Genomic DNA, 23,845 nt, shown 5'->3' with positions numbered 1-23,845 from the left:
TTGCTATGTTGCCCAGGCTGGACTCAAACTCCTGGCCTCAAGAGATCCTCCTGCGTTGGCCTCCCAAAATGCTGGGATTAAACATGAGCACTGTGCCTGGACTAGATGCTGTTTTAAATGTTAGAACATATTTTTGTTTGTTTGTTTGTTTTGAGACAGAATCTCACTTTGTTGCCCGGGCTAGAATGCTGTGGCATCAGCCTAGCTCACAGCAACCTCAAATTCTTGGGCTCAAGGAATCCTTCTGCCTCAGCCTCCTGAGTAGGTGGGACTACAGGCATGCGCCACCATGCCCAGCTAATTTTTTTCTATATATTTTTAGTTGGCCAATTAATTTCTTTCTATTTTTAGTAGAGACGGGGTCTCGCTCCTGCTCAGGCTGGTTTTGAACTCATGACTTTGAGCGATCCTCCTGCCTTGGCCTCCCAGAGTGCTAGGATTACAGGTGTGAGCCACTGCGCCTGGCCAAAATGTTAGAACGTCTTTATTAAAACTATTCATATATGATCTTTAAAGTTTCTATGCATAACTGATTCTCTGAGAGACTAGACATTGGTCGAGAGCAGGGGTGGAGAAGCTTTTCATGTTGGAAGGCTGCATTAATTTACCTATAATCAAATAAGGCCACATTCAAGTAACTTCCATTAGATACACTTAAAAATGTACATTATTTTGTGAAAATCTAAAAAATACTATATACTTAATAATTTCAAAAAATGAAAACTTTGTTAAAGTTAACCTTTTAATGCCTTTATCTCTGCTTTTTGTTGGAAAGTATTTGAATATTCGGTTGCCGCATGGAGGTTGGCAATTTAAGTTGATCCTCTAGATGGGTATCAGTCATTTGTGACTTTAAGGGTGTCTTGATTTGGGTTAGGTAGGAGAATGTAGATTAAAATAATAAGTGGTTGAAAAGCAAGAAAGCATTTTTCGGGCATGTTGCTGAAGGCGTGGATATTCTGCCTTTTTCCATATTGCAACCTGATCTTAACATCAAACAATGACTTTAAAATGTAATTTACTGGGCCAGGAGAGGTGGCTCACGCCTGTAATCCTAGCCTCTGGGCGGATTGTTCAAGGTCAGGAGTTTGAAACCAGCCTGAGCAAGAGTGAGACCCTGTCTCTACTATAAATAGAAAGAAATTGGCCAACTAATATATATAGAAAAAATTAGCCGGGCATGGTGGTGCGTGCCTGTAGTCCCAGCTACTCCGGAGCCTGAGGCAGAAGGATTGCTTGAGCCCTGGAGATTGAGGTTGCTGTGAGCTAGGCTGACGCCACAGCACTCACTCTAGCCTAGGCAACAAAGTGAGACTCTGTCTCAAAAAAAAAATGTAATTTACTGAAAACTCAATTCTATCTGTAGTTCTTTAGGTGCCTTGGTGATAACTAGGTGAGGCTGAAATGCTAATTTGAGTGTGATGTCATAGTTCTCCAAGTCAGTGAAACTTTCATTGTATTCTCCAATTAATAGGTCTGTAACTGCTGTATATTCTTCACATGATTCACATATATCGTCCTGCTTATCAATGACCTTTGCTAACTGGGGAAAATGTTCATCTGAAATTTTCTTTTGAAGTGTTTTGAAAAAAGATAGCATTTTTTTTAATGCTTGCATATTTGGCCACATAATTGTATATGGACCTGGTTTTACCTTGCAAAGAAATATTTAAGTCATTGTGACTGACATGATATCACAGAAATGCTGCGTTCCTATGGAAATCTTCTTTCAATAATTCACATTTCTGATCCTTTCATAAAATTTAACTATCTGTTCTCACAGAGATAAATTTTGGGTAACACCTGTCTGTGCCATAGCCACTTCACTTTATGATACGGCAAATCCACACTGAATACCTCATCGTTCAACTTTTAGCATATTACTAAACTGACAATGCCGTGTAGAATTTGCATGAATACTGTTAACAATACTTATAACTTGTTGCAAAGTGATTTTACTGGTGGAAGATACAATGAAAAGAAATGAGATCATCTGGATCTGTTAATACCTTTTTTCTGTGCAATAAACCTTTCATGTTTTCCTGTCATAGAAGGTGTACCATCTGTACACACTCACTAAATTTACCAAATTCAGTCCAACTTCACATTTATCTTGAAAGTTGTTGAAGATAACTATGACCCATGTTCTGGTCACAAGAGTGCCCAAAACAAGTAACTCTTGTGTAGCAAAGAAAATCTGATGTGACCCAAATGAGATATAAAAACCTGTGCTGGGTATCATTTGGTTCATCCAAAGTGATTGAATAATATGTATTATTTCTTTTTGAAGTATTGTATGAGTTGCTCTGTTAAGTTGAAGATTAATGGCATGCTGCCGATCCGTTAATAATTCCTGCATCATTGAATGGCTTCTCTTTTTTCCTGAGTATATAAGCTACTTTATAAGTTGCTTTAGTGGCATTATTTCTGGGTCATATTGCTGCTTGAAAGAATTGTCTTTGCTTTTGCCTTTCATCTTTTAATTTTTGCAATACAACCTTTTGTGCCTCTCCCTCTAATTTAAAATATTTGTGGTCTTAGTGTTATAATGCTGATGGGCACTGAGTTTATTTTTTTGTTGTTTTGGTTTTAAATTCATTAATTTTTTAATAGTTTTTCTTTTGGTCTTTCTTTTGTAATTTGTAATTGTTTTTTGCTAGTGGATGAATTTCACTAATGTTGATATTGCAGTATCACAAAGCAAGTAAACCATCTTATCTTAAGCAGAAATAAGATAATCTTGCAATTCCCTATCCTCATTTAAAAATCTGTTTGCTTCCTTCAGCATTCTCTTGGTCTTTTTTGACGTGATGGGCTGTTAAGCAGACAGAATTAAAAACTACTGTCAAGCTGTGCAACTATTCACACAAATTCCGTTTCAGACAGAAACACAGTGCGCCACTGTCAAAAGCTGATAACAGACCGGCATACTTGACCCCCATAAACTCTTGACAACCAGCCTGTGTGGTAGGTAGTGGCACCAGTCAAACAGGGGAAGTTAGAACCAAATCATGAGCATAGCAGCCATTAATTTAGCCCTCATGGCTTACTAGTGTTCTAATTGTGCTAGTATATCTGAGAGGATTTTTTGTTGTTGAAACTTATTTTATTCTTTGGTATTTTAAATACATTTTTTTTTTTTTTTTTTTTTTTGAGACAGAGTCTTGCTTGTTGCCCAGGCTAGAGTGAGTGTCGTGGCGTCAGCTTAGTTCACAGCAGCCTCAAACTCCTGGGCTCAAGCAATCCTTCTGCCTCAGCCTCCTGAGTAGCTGGAACTACAGGTATATGCCACCATGCCCGGCTAATTGTATATATATATATTAGTTGGCCAGTTAATTTCTTTCTATTTATAGTAGAGACGGGGTCTCGCTATTGCTCAGGCTGGTTTCAAACTCCTGACCTTGAGCAATCCGCCCTCCTCGGCCTCCCAGAGTGCTAGGATTACAGGCGTGAGTTAAATACATTTTTTTAATGAGGTGAGGTTTATTAAGGGGGAGCAAGATTATCGAGCAAGAGCAAGATAGAAGTTTACAGAGCAAGATACATATACCACAGAAGATAACCAGACCCTTTGTCATAGCAGAAAAAGTTTGATTATGGGCTGGGTCTTGTTTTGTGTCCAGATAGGGTCCTCCCCGTGATTCAAACATCACCGTGAAACTTCTTTGATTAGATAGTTGGGAGTTGTATAATCTGTATATGTTAAATACATTCATTTAAAACATAAAACATAATATATTAATATAAAAGGATTTGTTCTGTAAAATTTGGGTTCAGCCAAAAGGCCACACTTAAGGACCTAGAAGGCCACATGTTTCTCACCCCTGGTCCAGAGAAATAATTCTTTGAACTAGTGGTCAGTTTAATTCTTACAGCAAAAATTATATATGTTTGCATTATATGTATATAATGCAAATGTACCTTAAAAAGATTCAATAAATGGTGCTGGGAAAACTGGATAGCCACATGTAGAAGACTGAAACAAGACCCACACCTTTCACCTCTCACAAAAATCAACTGATGCTGGTTAACAGACTTGAACCTTAGGTATGAAACTATTAGAATTCTGGAGGAAAATGTTGGAAATACTCCTAGACGTTGGCCTAGGCAAAGAATTTATGAAGAAGACCCCAAAGGCAATCACAACGGCAACAAAAATAAACAAATGGGACCCGATCAAATTAAAAAGCTTCTACACAGCCAAAGAAACTGTCAAGAGAGCAAACAGACAACCCACAGAATGGGAGAAAATTTTTGCAAGCTACACATCTGATAAAGGGTTGATAACTAGAATCTATTTAGAACTCAGGAAAATCAGCAAGAAAAAAATCAAATAACCCTATCAAAAAATGGGCAAAGGACATGAACAGAAATTTCTCAAAAGAAGACAGATTAATGGCCAACAAACTTGAAAAAATGTTCAACATCTCTAATCATCAGGGAAATGCAAATCAAAACCACAATGAGATATCACTTAACTCCAGTGAGAATGGCCTTTATCCAAAAGTCCCCAAACAACAAATGCTGGCATGGATGCAGAGAGAGGAACACTCCTACACTGCTGGTGGGACTACAAACTAGTTCAACTTCTGTGGAAAGCAATATGGAGATACCTCAAAGCGATACAAGTAGATCTACCATTTGATCCAGCAACTCCACTACTGGGCATCTACCCAAAAGATCAAAAGTCACTTTATGAAAAAGACACCTGCACTCGAATGTTTATAGCAGCACAATTCACAATTGCAAAGCTGTGGAAACAACCCAAGTGCCTATCAATTCATGAATAGATCAATAAAATGTGGTATATGTATACCATGGAATACTACTCAGCTTTAAGAAACAATGGTGATATAGCACCTCTTGTATATTCCTGGATATGGCTGGAACCCATTCCAAGTGAAGTATCAAAAATGGAAAAACAAGCACCACATGTACTCACCAGCAAATTGGTATTACTGGATCAACACCTAAGTGGACATATAGGAGTAACATTTTATCGGGTGTCGGGAGGGTGGGAGGTGGGAGGAAGGGATGGGTATATACAACCACAAGTAAGATGTGCAACATTTGGGGGATGGACATGCTTGAAGCTCTTACTCAAGGGGGGAGGAGGCCTGGGCAATATATGTAACCTTAACATTTGTACCCCCATAATATGCTAAAAAATAATAATTAAAAATAAAAAGAGCTGCCATTAATCTGGTCTCTTTGTTCCAGGTGTTTTATATGCAGTATTTAATTCTCACAAGTCCAGATCAGATTTTAAGCCAGGGCTACTGCCTTCTAAAGTTAATTCACTTGCAGTTTTTAAAACCAAGAATTCTGAAATTAAGTAAAATAACCTTGAATTTTTCAAACTCATAAATTAATGATGGCTTATCCACAAAAATTATTTAAAACAACTGCATTAAAACATGGTTCTTGGCCGGGCCCAGTGGCTCACATCTGTAATCCTAGCACTCTGGGAGGCCAGGGTGGGGAGATCACTTGAGATCAGAAGTTCAAGATGAGCCTAAGCAAGAGCAAGACCCTCATCTCAAAAAAAAAAAAAAAAGAAAAGAAAAAGAAAAATTAGCCATGTGTGGTGGCATGTACCTGTAGTCCCAGCTACTCAGGAGGCTGAAGCAGGAGTATTGCTTCAGCCCAGAAGTTTGAGGTTGCTGTGAGCTAGGCTGAGGCCATGGCACACTAGCCCAGTTCACAGAGCAAGACTGTCTCAAAAAAAAAAATTATTTAAAAAGTAACATGGTGTCTTTAAAAATTGTGCACATCTGATTTTTATGTTATTGTAGAAAAACAATTTTTTGTCAACAAATGCATTTATATGTCTATATTGGGGTTAAATGCTAACCATGTTATTCCCTACGCCCTAGCCCTTTTCATTCTTCTAATTCTACTCATTTAGTCACTCCCATGTATGTATCTTTTAAGACATTTAAAATTTGTATATGAAAAGCAGAAATTGTCTTCTTATAACCTATACGCTTTCCGAGTTTATTTAATCCTTTCACTTGATACTCAACTTATTCTTTCTTGCCTTACACAGATAATTATTAGGCTCAATTCTTTTCATTCTGAGTTTCAACATTCTATTCTGTTTTCATTGGTAACTGCTTACCTCCTCAACCCTCTCAACTGTCAAGAAATTCTAATATTTGAATACCTCCAAGAGCACATTCTACAAGGTTCAAAAAACAAGGTTTATGTTATCATGGACTCATGATTTTTCACTTTCACTAGATGTAGAACTTTTTGTAGTTTGAAATCAATATTGAGCTTCTGGCATATATTAAAGACCATGTCAGGACAGACCATGCTGTCCTGCCAGGCATGGTGGCTCACGCCTATAATCCTAGCACTCTGGGAGGCCGAGGCGGGCAGATTGCTCAAGTTCAGGAGTTCGAAACCAGCCTGAGTGAGACCCCGTCTCTACTAAAAATAGAAAGAAATGAATTGACCAACTAAAAAAAAAATATATATATATATATATATATATATATATACACACAAAAAATTAGCCGGGCATGGTGGCACATGCCTGTAGTCCCAGCTACTCGGGAGGCTGAGGCAGAAGGATTGCTTGAGCCCAGGAGTTTGAGGTTGCTGTGAGCTAGGCTGACGCCACGGCACTCACTCTAGCCTGGGCAACAAAGTGAGACTCTGTGTCAAAATAAATAAATAAAAAATAAATAAAAGTGCTGTCCTGGTTAGCACGGTGGCTCACAATTGTAATCACAAGTGTTTTGGGCTGAGGCAAAAGAATCCGTTGAGGCCAGGAGTTCAAGGTTACAGTGAACTATCGTAATGCCACTGTACTCCAACCTGGGTAACAGAGATCCTGTATCTAAAAATTAAGTAAAAAGCATTTTAATATTGTCCAAAATAACTTTATGTAGTGGAAATGCTTTATATCTGTGTTGTCTCATAAACTAGCCATACGCGGCTATTGAGTACTAAATGTGGCTAGTATAACTGAGGAATCGCATTTTTAAATAGCTAGGTAGCTAGTGGCCCCTAGTAGACAGAACATTTGCAGAAAGTCAGCTCGTATTATCCCTCAAATGGATCCTCTGCTCCTAGTTCATATATATATATATGTTTTTCCAAATCTGATTGAGACCCTTCCTAGATGCTCCTTATTTTCCCCTCTTCTATCTCTAAACTTGGTTGTAAAGTATTAAGGCAGGACTTGTCTTTATATGTAAATACAAAATTCCAATTTGGGGGAATAGAATTTGAAAATAGGATAAACCTTTGTTCACTTCCAAAGAATTTACTGTTAGTTCCTAAATCTAGAACCACATTAAACATGCAATACTATTTAAAAGACAAACACAAAAGGTTTTAATATCATTGTATTTATTTCCCTACAAGTAATTTTTCTACAGCTTCAACATTTTCTCCTCAAAATTAAAGGAGAAAAAGAGTCCCAAAGTTTAGAACTGGATCACTTGGCCTTTTCTTTTCTTATCTCCTCCCAGTTCAAAATGCTTGCATCTCTTAATGGCCAGCATCCTCTTGGATCTGCAGTTAGGCTCAACACATTCCAGCCTTAGCACAATCTTCTTTGTGGTTTTAGCCTTCTTCCGGAAAATTGGCTTTGTTTGCCCACCGTAGCCACTCTGCTTCCGATCATAGCGCCTCTTTCCCTGAGCATACAGGGAATCCTTGCCCTTCTTATACTGGGTCACTTTGTGAGGTTGATGCTTGCCACACTTCTTACAGAAAGTTCTTCGAGTTTTAGGTACATTGACCATGTTTACTGTAGAGCCGTCTGTCTATTCAATGAAATCTGTAGTAAAATATTTAAGGTAGCAGACATTAAACATTCTGAAAAGTGAAAAGTACTATACACTTAGATAGTCCTAGATATTTATAGGAAAACAGTATTGGATCAGTAATGTATAAATCCACCAAATACTCACTGCCCTATAAATAAATGCACATACAAATGTGTATACCTTTTGGGAACACTTAGTTTAAATTATTGGAACATTGATATGTTGACCGAAAAGAAAAACTTATGTGAAATTAATATAAGTATAGTTTCTTTGGGCCAAGTTTGAGGACAGCAATCGAGGAGTATAGTTTCAAGTTGTCCAGAATATATGCTCTACTAGCAGTAGTTACAAGTGGGTTTTTAAAGGAAAAAGGCAGTTCCTAAATTGTTTACAGATAATTTACATTAAAATAACACAAGCTATTGATTGGCTCTACATTGTTCTTTGTACCACAAATTCCAGAAATCAGAAGATAACAGAAGAGGCAAGTAGTACAAGGAAATGATTTAATTGCTCTATGGGCACGCGGCAGGGGTGAGGAGAGGGCTGCAACTAAAGTCCTATATTCTCTCTCAGGGCCGGATAAATTTTGCATATACTTCATGTAGGTCAGGATGATCTGAGCTCTTTTTTTCCCAAATAAAATGAAGCTCACTAAAAAACAAGAACAGCACTGGAAGGCCCAATACTGTCAGTTCTCTGTACTAAGTGGCTGCTCAAAAAGAAAAGCGTGGAGGCCGGGCGCTGTGGCTCACGCCTGTAATCCTAGCTCTTGGGAGGCCGAGGCGGGCGGATTGCTCAAGGTCAGGAGTTCAAAACCAGCCTGAGCAAGAGCGAGACCCCGTCTCTACTATAAATAGAAAGAAATTAATTGGCCAACTAATATATATATAAAAAATTAGCCGGGCATGGTGGCGCATGCCTGTAGTCCCAGCTACCCGGGAGGCTGAGGCAGAAGGATCACTCGAGCCCAGGAGTTTGAGGTTGCTGTGAGCTAGGCTGATGCCACGGCACTCACTCTAGCCTGGGCAACAAAGCGAGACTCTGTCTCAAAAAAAAAAAAAAAAGAAAAGCGTGGGGGTGTCCATCTAATTTTCCTCCGCAGAAAGAGAAAGTAAATAGTTTCTTTTCTAGTCCCTTCCCCAGACCCACTTCCTCTATTTTCCAGCTCGTGGGTATGCTGGTGCAGCGCGCGATGCAGTAGCTACTGTTACAACCCGCCCTTCCTTCCCCGAGAACCACATCAGCGTGGCTCTCCCCTCCGAAGCACGGTCACCCGTCAGCAGCTCTGAGGGCTGACGTGTCCTAAACAAGTCGTCGTGCCCAGCGGCCCTGTAGCCGCCATGCGTGAGTCCCTTTCCGGAAGGGAGAAGCCAGTTAGTGAACTCAACCAAGCCAAGGTACCGGGTCTCAGCTTCCGTTCCTACAAGGGCCTACTCCAGCCCCGGATACTGAGCAACAGAGTTTCTGTTGGAACCACTATCGTCCGGTTCTCAGCTTACCGGGAAAGTTGGCGTCCGCAACCCTCGCCTCCCGCCGCTCGCGCTAACAGGAAAGAGAGGAATGAAGCGGAAGTAGGAACTGAACCTGAGCGACAGTATTGTGAACCAATAGGCAGCCACCTACGACGGCCAGGCGTCTCCGGACGCGTCTGGGAAGCACCAACCAGCGGCCTACAGGGCGGGCCGGAGGGGTGTGGCCGGAGGGCCGTGGTGTTCCGCCGGCCAGTCGCGGGTTGTCAGAACCGTCGCCGCTGAAGTGGGGAGAGGCTGCGTTGCTCTGTCCTGGCCGCCCGGGGCCCGCGTAAGGATGAGAGGGCAAAGGACTCGGGGCCGCTGGAGGCGCAGGTAACGAAGCTGGGGAGCGGTGGGGCAGCGGCTGGGCTTCTTCCGGGACCCGTGGTGCTGAATGGAGAGGACCGAGGCGAAGCCGAGCCGTGGCTCCTAGCGGTGGGGCCGCTGCTGGAGCTGCAGCTGCTGGGCGAGGATGTGTGGAGCCCAGGCGGCGTGGGGCAGCTGAGAGGCTTCGGGCCCCAGGACCCTCGGGGCACGGGATGAGTTAGCGAGGGCAGTCGCGGGGGCCAGTTCCGAGCGCTACAGGCCAAGGCGACGGCCTCTGCCCGCCCGCCCTTTGCGTGCAAAATCCGTTATCGCCTTTCCGCGCCCGCTCGTCCGCGCTCCCGGCCCTGGAGACCATGAGGTTCCGCATCTACAAACGGAAGGTGCTAATCCTGACGCTCGTGGTGGCCGCCTGCGGCTTCGTCCTCTGGAGCAGCAATGGGCGACAAAGGAAGAACGAGGCCCTTGCTCCTCCGTTGCTGGACGCTGAGCCCGCGCGGGGTGCGGGCGGCCGGGGCGGGGACCATCCCTCTGTGTCTGTGGGCATCCGCAGAGTCTCCAACGAGTCGGCGGCTCCACTGGTCCCGGCGGCCCCCCAACCTGAAGCGGACAACCTGACGCTGCGGTACCGGTCCCTGGTGTACCAGCTGAACTTTGATCAGACGCTGAGGAATGTAGATAAGCCTGGCACCTGGGCTCCCGGGGAGTTGGTGCTGGTGGTTCAGGTGCATAACCGGCCAGAATACCTCAGACTCCTGCTGGACTCACTTCGAAAAGCCCAGGGCATCGACAACGTCCTCGTTATCTTTAGCCATGACTTCTGGTCGACAGAGATCAATCACCTGATCGCGGGGGTGGATTTCTGTCCGGTTCTGCAGGTGTTCTTTCCTTTCAGCATTCAGTTGTACCCCAATGAGTTTCCAGGCAGTGACCCCAGAGATTGCCCCAGAGACCTGCAGAAGAACGCAGCTTTGAAATTGGGGTGCATTAATGCTGAGTATCCCGACTCCTTTGGCCATTATAGAGAGGCTAAGTTCTCCCAAACCAAACATCATTGGTGGTGGAAGCTGCATTTTGTATGGGAAAGAGTCAAAATTCTTCGAGATTATGCTGGCCTTATACTTTTCCTAGAAGAGGATCACTACGTGGCCCCAGACTTTTACCATGTCTTCAAGAAGATGTGGAAATTGAAGCAGGAAGAGTGTCCTGAGTGCAATGTTCTCTCCCTGGGGACCTATACTGCCAGCCGCAGTTTCCGTGGCATTGCTGACAAGGTAGAAGTGAAAACTTGGAAATCCACAGAGCACAATATGGGTCTAGCCTTGACCCGGAATGCTTATCAGGAGCTGATCAAGTGCACAGACACTTTCTGTACTTACGATGATTATAACTGGGACTGGACTCTTCAATATTTGACTGTATCTTGTCTTCCAAAATTCTGGAAAGTGCTGGTTCCTCGAGTTCCTAGGATTTTTCATGCTGGAGACTGTGGTATGCATCACAAGAAAACCTGTAGACCATCCACCCAGAGTGCCCAAATTGAGTCACTCTTAAATAGTAACAAACAGCTTCTATTTCCAGAAACTCTAATTATCAGTGAGAAGTTTCCTGTGGTAGCCCTTTCCCCACCTAGGAAAAATGGAGGGTGGGGAGATATTAGGGATCATGAACTTTGTAAAAGTTATAGAAGACTGCAGTGAAAAATCACAATTATAAAAGCTAAAGTGACAGTCTTCTATTTTTGATATTTGTCTAAACAGAATATACAATTGAATAAAAGTTTAGGAACTGGTTTCTGCTTTAATACAAAAATTCTTGTAAAAGGTGTTCAAATACATAGTAATCTTTTCCAGTTATGTCTGATTAAGATTTAAAACTGAAGTTTTCATTTTGGGAGTAGGGTTTTAAAGTTCAATCTGTATCTGCTAAAAATAATGATTATTGTTAATTGATATGAGAGAAGAGGGGAAATTTTATTTAAATTGCATCTATTAATCTTTTTATCTGAAACTTTGTACACTTTTCCACTTTCAAAACTTATTTTAAGTACAGCAAAATTTATTTAAAATTGTCATAGCAGTAAAAAGTATTACAGTGAAATTGTTAGAGTATTAATGGAATAAGCCCAGTTTCACTCTTGATACAGTTATTAGGAACGAAATGCTTCACTGGTTTAATAATTCAAAAATTATGTTTGTTAAACATCCTGTCAGAACAGTCATTTTCAGTATTACAGATTCTTGTACTGTTGTGCTAAGATTTGCCTGTGCTTTGGAACCTTCATAGAACACACTTTCTTTTGGAATGTATTTGATTGGTAAGAAAGTTTAAACATTTTCACCTCAATGTAGAAATACAGTGGTTTTGGTTTTTTTTTTTTCTTTTAGTGCTGCCAAAATAAAATACTCATTTTTGCATAAAGAGTTTCTTAATCCTTTTGCAGAGTAAGTTTTGTTTACTCTTTACACCAAAATTTAGTAAAGGCATTCTCAAAGTTTTGAAAGTTAACATCTTAATGTTTGCCATCTAAATATTGTATAATTGAGTTTGAAATAAAACCTAGCTCATGACAATGCATTCCTTTTGGAAAAAACTGTTTGGCTTTCAAATTAGCCAGGCATAGATAATGAACAATAAAAAGCTGCTGTGTAAGGGAAATACAGCCTAAATTGTTGTTGAAAGCCAGAAATGATACAAAGTTCAGTCATGCCAAAGTGAAACACTTTCTAGTGCCAGCTTTAACTGAAATCATACTTCTCAAATGGATACAGTTAATAATACGAAACAAGTTTAAAATTTACTCAATGTTTAATGTAGTTTATAGAAATTTTCCTTAACATATAATTGCATTCAACCAAAAATTACTTATAAAAAACTAATTTCTGTGTAAAGATCCTACAATTAGTCATTTATTTAAATCAAAGATTTAAATAACAACAAATTATATGTATACTGTCAAAGTTATTGCATCAATTTAAGATTCATAGTGGTGGAAAAGCACATATGCTCATCTAAGGTGAGGCAAATAGTTCTCTTGCTTTATGAGCTACCTTTATTCTACCCTCACAGCCCAATCTGGTGCCAGATTTTATCTGAGAGTTACAAATGTAAATCAAAATGAACCAGCAGGCTTTGTACCAGTTTTTGGTACTCTGACCTGGACCTGACATCGCCAGTTCAAAGGACTAAAGAAATGAGGTGGTTTCCAGGACTGAGCTAAGAAGGTCAGAGTCTGAATTAGTAGCTATTTTTTGGAATGAAAATAAATCAGCTATGCATGGCCTTGGAGTTGGTGATTAGATCAACAAATATTTTCCTTTCTACATTTTCTTTCATGTTGTCCTAAGTAAGAATTTTTGTGAGGAAAAAAAACCTGTTAGGACTTTCTCTTTGCCTCACATTTGAGGTGTTATAAAAGAAAATGATTATTTAGGAAGCTGAAGTGGTAGGATCACTTGAATCCAGGAGTTTGAATCCAGCCTGGGCAGTATAGCAAGTCCCCATCTCTTTAAAAAAATTTTTTAAGAAGGAATTGATTATTAAACACTGGCTTTTGTTTTCATGTAATAATATAATGAAGACAAGTTTCGTATCAGAGCACATTGCCATATTTTTAAAATTCCTGCTTTAAAATTCTTAAATGTATTCTGTAATACCAAGATGTTTTAATATTCCAATAGTAACTTATAAGAAATTATTTTTAAAGATTGAATTGTCTAAGTCATTATGAAATAATTTAACCTTTATTATATATATAGTTGGCATGACAGAAGAGTAAATTAGTAGAGTTGATACAAAAATACTAAGTTTTATTTGGTGTATCTGTATTGTAATTGTTTAGATTGCTAATACTGGTTAGTAAAGTTCTTTCCTCTCTAAGCTCTATTTTAAGCATCAATACATCCTAGTTAGTGAGACTTAAAAGTTTCAAGATTTTACCCTCCCCCCGAACATACACACTCCTATTTCCTGTTACTTGAATTCCTGAGAATTACTTTGTGTGACAAATGCAACTTAGTGAATAATTATTTTGAAACTTTATTAAAGTAATAGTAAACAAAGGAAGCAAAAATTAACACAGAAGTTAATATATACAGATTGTATTAAAATTAAATATTTAACTCTCCATTAGAAAAAATACACATCTATCAGGAGAATCACAAACCTTATCTCCTTAATTAAGGAAACTTTAAATTCTAGAGGGAAAAAAAATCCCTAGTTTCCCCATTAGAATCAAAATCGCAAATTTCTGATTAATTCTATATAATTTTATATATTTACTATATAATTATTATTCTATACAATTAATCCAAATCATATAGCAAGGAATTCTGAAAACGGAATGCACAATGAGTCACATGATCTTTGATAATCTGTACACTACCATCTTCCATATTGGTTTCTTTTATGCTGTCAAAATCAGGTATGTTGTGAACTGTAGTTTTGTTCAGTAATGAAGATAGGTGATCTCCATCTAATTCTTTCTCTTCACTTATTACTGGTTCTTTTAAATTATCTTTTTCCATATTTGCATAAGTAGCACTTTTTTCTTTTATAAATTCAGGTTCCATTTTTGATTCAGGTTGCTGAGATTTTCCAAATAGCATTTGAGAATCATCAAGAGACTTTTGCTGAAAACATGCAACTGAACCACAATCAGAATCAGTTGTAGAGGTGGTAAAATGTTCTATATTTTCTTTTTCAGCTAGATGACTTCCTTCACTGACTCTTTCTTCCTTTCCTTGAAGCTGATCAGAGTTACTACATTCTTGCAACTGTGTCAAGAGAAACAACATATTAATATTTTTTTGAAACAATAGAAAACAATTATAATACCTTCTGGAAATTAGACTTTAAAAAAAGTTATGAGGTAATCCTTGCAGACCTGCAGATATGCTTCAACAATGCAAACCTGGTATTTTCTGATTAAATCCTTTCAGTGACTCCTCATCTCCTTCACAATAACATAATCCAAGCTTTTCAACATGGCCTACAAAACCCTTTAATAATCACTCCTATAGGGGCATTGTTGAATTTCTTGAATTTCTGTGATTATTTGGAGCTACCCTTCCTCCAATTCATATATCAGTCAATTGTGCTAGTTACTATATTATTTTCATGCCCAATATTGAAGACTATAAAAATGATCAAACATTAGGTTGAACTAAAAAGAATGAACAAATTGTATGACATAGTTCCCATGGTGTGAGAATCAATCTTGGCCTACAAAGGACAGGGAAAAAAAAAGGAAAAAATTAATAGAATAAAAAAAAAGAAAAAGAAAAAAGAGAATCAAACATGACTTATGTTTGTCCCTGCACTAGTATTCAGACTTCCTAAATGTTAATTTCTCTTTGTTCCCCTCATTGGAGGGTTATTTGGGGATTAAATGAGGTAATGTGAAAAGGAATAGCAGAGTGTTTGGCACACAGTAAATACACAGACAAAATTCTGTTCTTTTTTTAATATCACTCTGCCCAGCCATTATGTATTTTATTAAAGTTATGACATTAAGAAATCAAGAATTTAAGTTTGTTAGGCTTTAATCTTGTCCTTAGTCACTCCTCTATAAAGTGTATCAAATTTCTTACCTTTGCAGTAATTTGAATCTTATTATCAGTAACCTGAAGAACTTCAATTAATGGTGGACTTAGGGACATAGTCTGTTTGAATGGAGAGCTCAGTACCTCTTCAAGAAACTCATTAACATTTTCTTCGTTGACAAACAACCTTTCCTAAAATAAACAGGAAAAGAATATTCTGCCTTATAAATCACACTTAAAACAGTTGTAACTAAAACCAGCTCACAATTTTCACACTCATCAGGGTTACACTTTTAAAAATGTTTATTAAAGGAGGGGCACGGTGGCTCACACCTATAATCCTAGCACTCTGGGAGGCCAAAGTGGGCAGATCATTTGAGCTCAGGAGTTTGAGACCAGCCTGAGTAAGAGCAAGACCCTGTCTCTACTAAAAAATAGAAAAAAATTTAGCGAGGCATGGTGACACATTCCTGTAGTCTCAGCTACTTGGGAGGCTGAGGCAGGAGGATCACCTGAGCGCAGAAGTTTGAGGTTGCTGGGAGCTAGGCTAAGATGCCTTGGCACTCTAGCTGGGGAAACAGAGTGAGACTGTCTCAAAAAAAAAAAAAAAAGTCTATTATAATAACTATTCCTATGTGCTGTCTTGAAAAATGAAAATTTGGTATTGTATGGAGCAATAATTGTACCAAGAGTGTGTGTGTGTGTGTGTATATATATATATATATATATATATTTTTTTTTTAAAGAACCTAAAAGAAAAAAAGTCTTGTTACTTTTTCTAGGTCTATTAAATCTGAGATATGTCTTTACTTCCAGATAATATAAATGACATTTTTGTTCATTTTTCTTTTTCTTTTTTTTTTCTCTTAATAGTTCATAAGAACATCACCTCTAGGGCTATAAATTCAATCCCAGCTGTAAAATGTAATTTCCACTTTAGAATACTTCCTAATGAGTTAGCTAAACGATATACATAGGGAGATCTATTCAATTTTGTGTCACCAGTGTGCCTTTTAGTTCTTGGCCAAGTAAGACCCAATTATAACATTTTATTTATTTATTTATTTTTTTTTTTTGAGACAGAGTCTCGCTTTGTTGCCCAGGCTAAAGTGAGTGCCGTGGCGTCAGCCTAGCTCACAGCAACCTCAAACTCCTGGGCTCAAGCAATCCTGCTGCCTCAGCCTCCCGAGTAGCTGGGACTACAGGCATGCGCCACTATGCCCGGCTAATTTTATATATATATTAGTTGGCCAATTAATTTCTTTCTATTTATAGTAGAGACGGGGTCTCACTCTTGCTCAAGCTGGTTTCGAACTCATGACCTCGAGCAATCCGCCCGCCTCAGCCTCCCAGAGTGCTAGGATTACAGGCGTGAGCCACCGCGCCCGGCTTATAACATTTTATTTAAAAGAAGTGTATTCTATTTTTTTTTTATTTCAGCACATTATGGGGATACAAATGTTAAGGTTACGTATATTGCCCATGCCCCCTCCCCCATAGTGTATTCTATTTTTAAGCATTCAGATATCACATCATCCAGCGTGATAACAGTCTACTGTGTAGTAAATAATAAGAATGAGGTAATTTCAAGATGCTGATGTAGAAAGATCACATTCCTAACTATTATTAGGAAATGCCAAAATTATTTTTTTACCTGAATCCCAAACACAAAGCAATTTGTTCATATTCATGCCAAGTGAACACAGGCATATAGCTAGGGTGTGAAAGGGCTAACCATACTGTTATTACAAATTAATTTATAAAACAGTTCATTGTCCAAAATAAAATTATTTTCCTCTATACTTTCATATAAACAAATTTTATAATTACAAAATTAACACAGCTAATATTTAGACCAAATAGGGAAAACCACAGAGAGACTCTAAGTTTAAAGTTCTCTTCTATTAGACAGTATTTAAAATTGTAAACAAATGCCAGGTGCAGTTGCTTAAGCCTGAAATCCTAGCACTTTGGAAGGCTGAACCAGGAGGACTGCTTGAGGCCAGGAGTTTGAGACCAGCCTGTGTAAGAGCGAAACCCATCCTTACAAAAAATAGAAAAAATTAGCTGGGCATGGTGGTATGTGCCTGTTGTCCCAACTACTAGCAAGGCTGAGGGAGGATTGTTAGAGCTCAGGAGTTTGAAGATGCAGTGAGCTATGATGACATCACTGCACTCTAGCTTGAGCAACAGAGTGAGCCTCTATGTCAAAAAACAAACAAACAAAAAAAAACCCCTAGGCCAAGCGCAGTGGCTCACACCTGTAATCCTAGTCTGGGAGGCTGAGGTGGGTGGATTGCTTGAGGTCAGGAGTTCAAAACCAGCCTGAGCAAGAGCAAGAACTCGTCTCTACTAAAAATAGAAACAAATTAATTGGCCAACTAAAAATATATAGAAAAGGCCGGGCGCGGTGGCTCACGCCTGTAATCCTAGCTCTCTGGGAGGCCGAGGCGGGCGGATCGCTCGAGGTCGGGAGTTCGAAACCAGCCTGAGCAAGAGCGAGACCCCGTCTCTACTATAAATAGAAAGAAACTAATTGGCCAACTAATATATATATATAGAAAAAATTAGCCGGGCATGGTGGCTCATGCCTGTAGTCCCAGCTACTTGGGAGGCTGAGGCAGGAGGATCGCTTGAGCCCAGGAGTTTGAGGTTGCTGTGAGCTAGGCTGACGCCACGGCACTCACTCTAGCCTAGGCAACAAAGCAAGACTCTGTCTCAAAAAAAAAAAAAAAAAAAAAAATATATATAGAAAAAATTAGCTGGCCATGGTTGGCACATGCCTGTAGTCCCAACTACTTGGGAGGCTGAGGGAGAAGGATCACTTGAATCCAGGAGCTTGAGGTTGCTGTGAGCTAGGCATGATGCCATGGCACTCTAGCTGGGGCAACAGAGTGAAACTCTGTCTCAGAAAAAAAAAAAAAAGAAAACTGTGAACACCTACCAAACAAAAGCAAACCTTGGAAACAGAAAAATTTTACATTTGCCTTGCTGTTGTTTGAAGATCCAGAATAACATATTATAGAAACATCCCCATCAAAAGCATTCCTAAGGTTCCTGCCTTTGGGAAAAGACATTCATCTTTGCCTCACTGCACAAAATATTTTAATTTTTAGTTAACCCAAGGAAAATATAATGGAAATGTTTATGATTACAATACAAGAAGTTTTGCATAAACTTGCCTTTCTATTCTAATGACTGATTTTACTATAAAAGTTACTGGACTTAGTGGCTCTGAAGCTCTAGGAAAATTCCCAGTGTATATTTAAGGCTTAAAATTATATATATATATATATATATATATGTAGTATTTGTTTATTTGTAAAGTAACAATTCTGATCTTGAGAAACATAAAACAGCCTTCTTTTTTTTTTTGAGACAGAGTCTCACTTCATTGCCCAGGCTAGAGTGAGTGCCATGGCATCAGCCTAGCTCACAGCAACCTCAAACTCCTGGGCTCAAGCAATCCTTCTGCCTCAGCTTCCTGAGTAGCTGGGACTACAGGCATGTGCCACCATGCCCGGCTAATTTTTTCTATATATATTAGTTGGCCAATTAATTTCTTTCTATTTGTAGTAGAGACAGGGCCTCACTCTTGCTCAGGCTGGTTTTGAACTCCTGACCTTGAGCAATCCGCCCACCTTGGTCTCCCAGAGTGCTAGGATTACAGGCTGAGCCACCGCGCCTGGCCTAAAACAGCGTTCTTTACATTATGATTAGTTTCCTATAATGCTGCGATCCTCAAACCCAGAGCCAAAGATCAGTACAGGGCCATGGCCTGTTAGCAGCCGGCCACACAGCAGCTTCATCTGTATTCACAGCAGCTCCCTATGGCTCACATCATCACATAAGCTCTGCCTCTTGTCAAATCAGCAGAGGCATTAGATTCTAATAGGAGTACAACCCACTGTGCATGAGAGGGATCTAGGTTGGGCACTCCATATGACACTGTAATGTCTGATGAGCTGAGGTGAAGCTGAGGCAGTGATGCTAGCACTGGGGAGCAGCTACAAATACAGATTATCTTTAGCAGGGAGGTTTGACTGCACGATAAATGTAATGTGCTTGAATCATTCTGAAACCTTCCCCCACACTCCTAGTCCATGGAAAAATTGTCTTCCATGAAACTGGTCCCTGGTGTCAAAAAGGTTGGGGACTGCTGCTATAATGCATATAATATGATCATTATATATCATATACCCCGCCACTCATAGTTTTTCTTAAAAATTTACTTTAAGTGCATGGGTTTGGATTTATGGCAGGCCTGTACCCCTGGGCCTCTCATAGTGTCCCATGCCAGAGCAAACTATGCCCCGAACCTGGCCTGTGCCCGTAGGCTCCTGGCACTGAAGCGGGTTGCAAAGAAAAATTTTTTTTTTACTTTAATAGTTAGAGCCTGGTCCAGTACAACATTAAGCAAAAGAATTGGACAGTATAGTTCCATCAACCTTATCAAATGTAATAATTAATGAAGTCATTATAAATCAGTTTCAGGTTTCAAAGATATAAAACACAGTTGCCCTAATTCCATTTTGGTCTAGTTTCTTTGCTAGCATACTAGAAAAATCAGATTCAAATGTATTCTTGAATATTATCTTAACTGCTGGTCCATAAAGTTTTCTTCCCACATTGTAAGTTGTTTTCATATTTGTTAAAACAATTACAGAAAAACGAATGTCCTTTCCTAAATTTCCCTCCTCTGAAGTAAACAGATATCCAATTTCCTATTTTATATTCTAACAATCTTACCTAGTCTGGCTGTTGAATTTACCCCTTTTGGAGAGTTTTAAATTAACCACTTCTCACAGACACCCAAATCATAAAATATGAGTGTAACTTCTAGAAAATAATTTGTAGAAAAACAACAAGGAGAAGTGTAAATTTCTGGCAGGTTAAAGCCCCAGGTCAAACACTTAATTTTTAATATATAATGTGTGCAACTAGTGTTGTTTCTTAGAACTTGACTCTTGAATATGTTAAAAAAAACTAAAAAAAAAAAAATTACATGCAACATTAGCACAAACCTCAATCAAAACCAACTGTTCATAAATTTAAGGAGTTTTTAGAACTTCAAATGTTAAACAGTTTTTTCAACATTTGCCAATAATAGTGGAGTGTTAATCTGTAATTCAAGAACCTCAAAAACCTAAAGAGTATAGCACAACTATAACAGGACATACCAAATTATTCATCAAATTATATCCTCAGTAAAACAGTTAATACTCAGCCCAGTTCTACAGTATTCGGCCAGAAAAGGCATAGCTAAAGTAGGTGCTGTTCAGTTCAACAAATATTTATTACACTTTGTTAAACGCCAGCCATTGTGCCAAATACTAGCAGGGACCCAAACATGATTAAAATAGATACAAAAAGACATAATTTCAATATAGTGCCCACCAGAGGACGATCCCACCAAAATCAGCAACTAAAATTAAGCAGCACTATATGGTGGAAAGGGCATGGGATTTAGATTCACTTTGGCTTGAGTTTGTTTTCCCAGATAAGAACTGTGTGGCACTGGCTGAGTACTTTTCCTCTCTGGAAGTAAATTTATTAATTTTCTAGCTCGGAAAAAGTGATTTAACTGCAAAGATGGTCATTATGGAGTACTCCTTAAACATTTGTATCACAAACCTCTTTGAGAATATGACTGAAGTTATGGCTCTTCTCCCCAGAAGATGTCACCCTAGATTTTTTGCATACAATTCTAGAAGTCTACAATCCCTAAGAATTCATTCATGGTCTCCTTCCAAGTCAGTGGATCCCAAGAAAACAACTGCATTAGGGGGAACTCTGAAGATTTGAAACCCATCCACCAGGAAGGATGAAAGTAAGTTTTAAGTTTCTTTTTTTCAAAATACGTTTAACACTGACATCTTTCATCACATGCACCAATTTCAAGTCATTACCAAAAAAGTTATAATGTAGAATGTTTTAAGATAAACTGAGAGGGTATCTGTAATAGCAAATTCTGAAACCGATATGGAATATTTCAAATATTAACACTCTAGGAAGAACTGTTACCTCCAAAGAATCGCTGTTTAAACCATAATACCACTCTCTCCAAAGTCCATGGCTCTCTGGAGATTTGGCCAGTTCTATCACTGCATTGTTTGAAGAAATGCTAATCTCGGGTTCTTTGGTACTCAATTTATTCTCTGGAGCAAACTGCAAAAAGAAGGAATAAACTAAGTCTTGTGTGGAGAAGCGCAATTTGTACCAGTGGGGGCTCAAATCTCCTTGAAGACTTTGCGGCTGGATCCGAGGCACTTGAATTAGCAGGGTCAAGGATTCTGTCTTCTGATTACACAGCAAAGGAGGACGCAAAGGTTCCCCTCTCTCGGTCCCGAGACCACACATGGCTGGGTCAGAGGACTCGCTGCCCGAGCCCTCCCGGTCCACGCGCGTCTCCACACTAAGATCTCCTACAGAAGACTCCAAGTCCAGGCCCAGCGATGAAGTAAAAGGGGAGCCTGTGCCACCAGGTAAACTCTCTGCTCCAGAAGCCGGCCTCTCCCCACCGCGAGACACCGCGTGCGAGCCGAAGTCCTGCTCCCCCGACTCGGGGACAAGCTGCTCTCCAGCACCAGCCGGCAGCAGCGCCGGCTCGGGGGTGCTCGGGGTAGTGACCCCGGCGTCTGAAGCCCCCGCTCGGCTGGGATCCGGGCTGCTGTCCCCGGAACGACCCCCCGCCGGTCCCGCCTCCCCGTCGCTGGCGGAAGCGCAGGCCGCGCCGTCAGTTCCGGGCCGACCGGCGGGCTCTTCCGGGGCCGCAGTGGGCTCCTGGCGCGCGGCCGGTAGCGCCACCGGCAGCGTGACTACCAGCTGCCGCCGAGCCTTGTTGAACTGCGCTTTGCCGCGGCTGTCGTCCACCGGGTACGGGAGCGAGAGCCGCAGCCGGTAGTCGGGTTTCCTTGAGTCGAGGCACAGCAGCTTTCCCGTCACCTCCAGCGCCGCCTGCTCGGCAGAGCGCAGCAGCGGCAGTTCGATGGTGACAATCAGCTCGTGGGGCACGGGACTTGGGGCAGAGTCCCGGGAGCAGCGGTAATCCTGGAGGTCCACGTGGTGGCGCTGCACCACGCTGTGGCGAGGCTCGGTGGGGGCGGGCTGCAAGAGCGCCTCCGGAGGTGGGGGCGCCTGGGCCCGGGGGACTGCAGAGTCCCCGGCGGGTGCCGGGTACCCGTAGGGGTAGGGGAAATCCGGGAGAGGGCTCTCCGGCTCCCCCTCGGGCCGGGCTGGGACGCCCCCGGGCAGGGGCGTGCGCAGCACGGCGGCCTCCGGGGTCCCCTTGTACTTGACCTTCAGGGTCTTGGCATTCCTGCGGTCCAGCTTCACGCCGAACTGCTTCTCCACTGCCTCCAGGGCCGTGGCGTCCAGCATCTGGCGGAAGCGTTCATGACGCCGGGCCAGCGCAAGCGCGTCGGGGTGGAAGACCACATCGTAGACCGTGTAGCGGGTGCCGCCGCGCCCCGCGTACTCGCGGCCTGGCGCCAGGCTGTAGGGCAGGGACCAGTGGCTGCCAGGCGCTGCAGCCCCGTCCGCCCCGGAGCCGGGCCGGCTGCTCGGCGCGCCCACCAGCGCGTTGCTGCACACGTTCACGAAGCAGCGCCGCGCCCCGTCCAGGCTGGTGCGCAGTACGTGGCCCGGCTCCGGATGCACGAACCGCACCTCCACTCCGCGCTCACGCTCCAGCGCCGTGATCTCCGCCTCGTACACCCGCCGATTCTCCGGGTCCGTGAGCTCCTCTGCGTACTTGGAGAACAGTCGCCGGAACTCCGGGTCTTGGAAGGCGGAGGTGAGCCGTTCGACCTCCTCTCCGCTCAGGTCCAAGTCCTCCAGTGGCGAGGAGGCTGCCGCTTTGGCCATTCTGTCCTGTGGCTCTGCGCCCTGGAGCCAAGGGAGATCATCAATCCGAGACCGGGTGGGTGGGGTGCGCCCGCACAGTCTCTGGGCCACCTAGACTGAAGAGGTCGAGGTCGTTAACGCCTAGAAGATTGAGCCTTGGGCAGCGCGTGCTCGTTGCCATAGTGACACCACCAACACCGGGGAGGAGGGATAGAAAGAAATGAGAATGGGATGGTGGAAAAGCCAGAAGTAGCCTTTTACTTTCTTCAAACCAACCAACCACCCGACTTTCTACGTTTTTTAGATTCCAGTGCCACGGTGCAGTTACTTCTGCAGATTGGCTATTGTAATAATTGTCATAATTTCCAGCGTTATATATATTATCCCATTCATTGCTCACACCACTTTTAAGATAAACTTCATCCCCATTTTGCAAACAAGATGGGACCTGATCAGAGTCACATAGCGAGTGTATTCAAAAGCTGCAATTCAAACCTAAGTTTGTCTGCCTTTTTTCACTTAGTTAACTATTAATAACATTTCAATCTTAATTTTGTCTTTTCCATTTTCTGAATAGTCCACCATAAAATTTGCCCAATAAAAACTCATTTGATTCAAATACAACTAAGCAGCTAATAAAAAAAAAAAAAAAAAAAAACTCATTTGAGGCAAGAGATACGGACAGGCTATTCATAAACAAATACCAATGGCCAATAAACATAAAACGAATATACAGCAACAGTATGGATGAACATCATTAACACAATGTTGGTGTGGAAGAAACCAGATGCAAAATAATACATACGGTATGACTCCATTATAGAATAGACAAAAC

The 23,845-nt window shown here is 41.2% G+C and overlaps 3 protein-coding genes and 1 pseudogene across 4 annotated transcripts; 2 read left to right on the top strand and 2 right to left on the bottom strand.

Moving 5' to 3' along the window:
- Positions 1–7,345: 7,345 nt before the first annotated feature.
- RPL36AL (ribosomal protein L36a like) lies at positions 7,346–9,389 on the bottom strand. Of its 2 annotated transcripts, none has more exons than XM_012757925.3 (2): positions 9,287–9,389; positions 7,346–7,795 (listed from the first exon to the last, which is right to left on the bottom strand). In XM_012757925.3, exon 2 carries the CDS (start codon positions 7,758–7,760, stop codon positions 7,440–7,442), a length of 321 nt encoding a protein of 106 aa, XP_012613379.1. In that variant the 5' UTR covers positions 7,761–7,795; positions 9,287–9,389; the 3' UTR covers positions 7,346–7,439. The 2 variants fall into 2 exon arrangements, with proteins under 2 accessions (XP_012613379.1, XP_012613380.1); XM_012757926.3 differs by lacking the exon at positions 9,287–9,389 and adding an exon at positions 9,189–9,250.
- A 103-nt stretch (positions 9,390–9,492) lies between these two features.
- Positions 9,493–12,043, top strand: MGAT2 (alpha-1,6-mannosyl-glycoprotein 2-beta-N-acetylglucosaminyltransferase). The gene has a single exon (XM_012757916.2). It carries the CDS (start codon positions 9,979–9,981, stop codon positions 11,320–11,322), a length of 1,344 nt encoding a protein of 447 aa, XP_012613370.1. The 5' UTR covers positions 9,493–9,978; the 3' UTR covers positions 11,323–12,043.
- Positions 12,044–13,369: 1,326 nt separating this feature from the next.
- On the bottom strand, positions 13,370–23,217 carry DNAAF2 (dynein axonemal assembly factor 2). The gene is made up of 3 exons (XM_012757911.3): positions 21,190–23,217; positions 15,214–15,357; positions 13,370–14,397 (listed from the first exon to the last, which is right to left on the bottom strand). Exons 1-3 carry the CDS (start codon positions 23,029–23,031, stop codon positions 13,927–13,929), a joined length of 2,457 nt encoding a protein of 818 aa, XP_012613365.2. The 5' UTR covers positions 23,032–23,217; the 3' UTR covers positions 13,370–13,926.
- Positions 19,405–19,531, top strand: LOC142871770 (uncharacterized; annotated as a pseudogene).
- Positions 23,218–23,845: the final 628 nt, after the last annotated feature.

Source organism: Microcebus murinus, chromosome 6 (genome assembly GCF_040939455.1).
Source record: "Microcebus murinus isolate Inina chromosome 6, M.murinus_Inina_mat1.0, whole genome shotgun sequence".
NCBI classification, from domain to species: Eukaryota; Metazoa; Chordata; class Mammalia; order Primates; family Cheirogaleidae; genus Microcebus; species Microcebus murinus.
The sequence above is the reverse complement of the archived record's forward strand: the minus strand, read 5'-3'. Positions and strand labels throughout refer to the sequence as shown.

Bases quoted from the DNA above. Each gene is read 5' to 3' on its own strand.
- RPL36AL (XM_012757925.3), bottom strand. From the start codon at position 7,760: ATGGTCAATGTACCTAAAACTCGAAGAACTTTCTGTAAGAAGTGTGGC.
- DNAAF2 (XM_012757911.3), bottom strand. From the start codon at position 23,031: ATGGCCAAAGCGGCAGCCTCCTCGCCACTGGAGGACTTGGACCTGAGC. The intron at 15,358-21,189 runs GTAACAGTTCTT...TGTTTATTTTAG, and splicing joins TAAACAGCGATTCTTTGGAG to GAAAGGTTGTTTGTCAACGA. The intron at 14,398-15,213 runs GTAAGAAATTTG...CTCTTGACACAG, and splicing joins AGATTCAAATTACTGCAAAG to TTGCAAGAATGTAGTAACTC.
- MGAT2 (XM_012757916.2), top strand. From the start codon at position 9,979: ATGAGGTTCCGCATCTACAAACGGAAGGTGCTAATCCTGACGCTCGTG.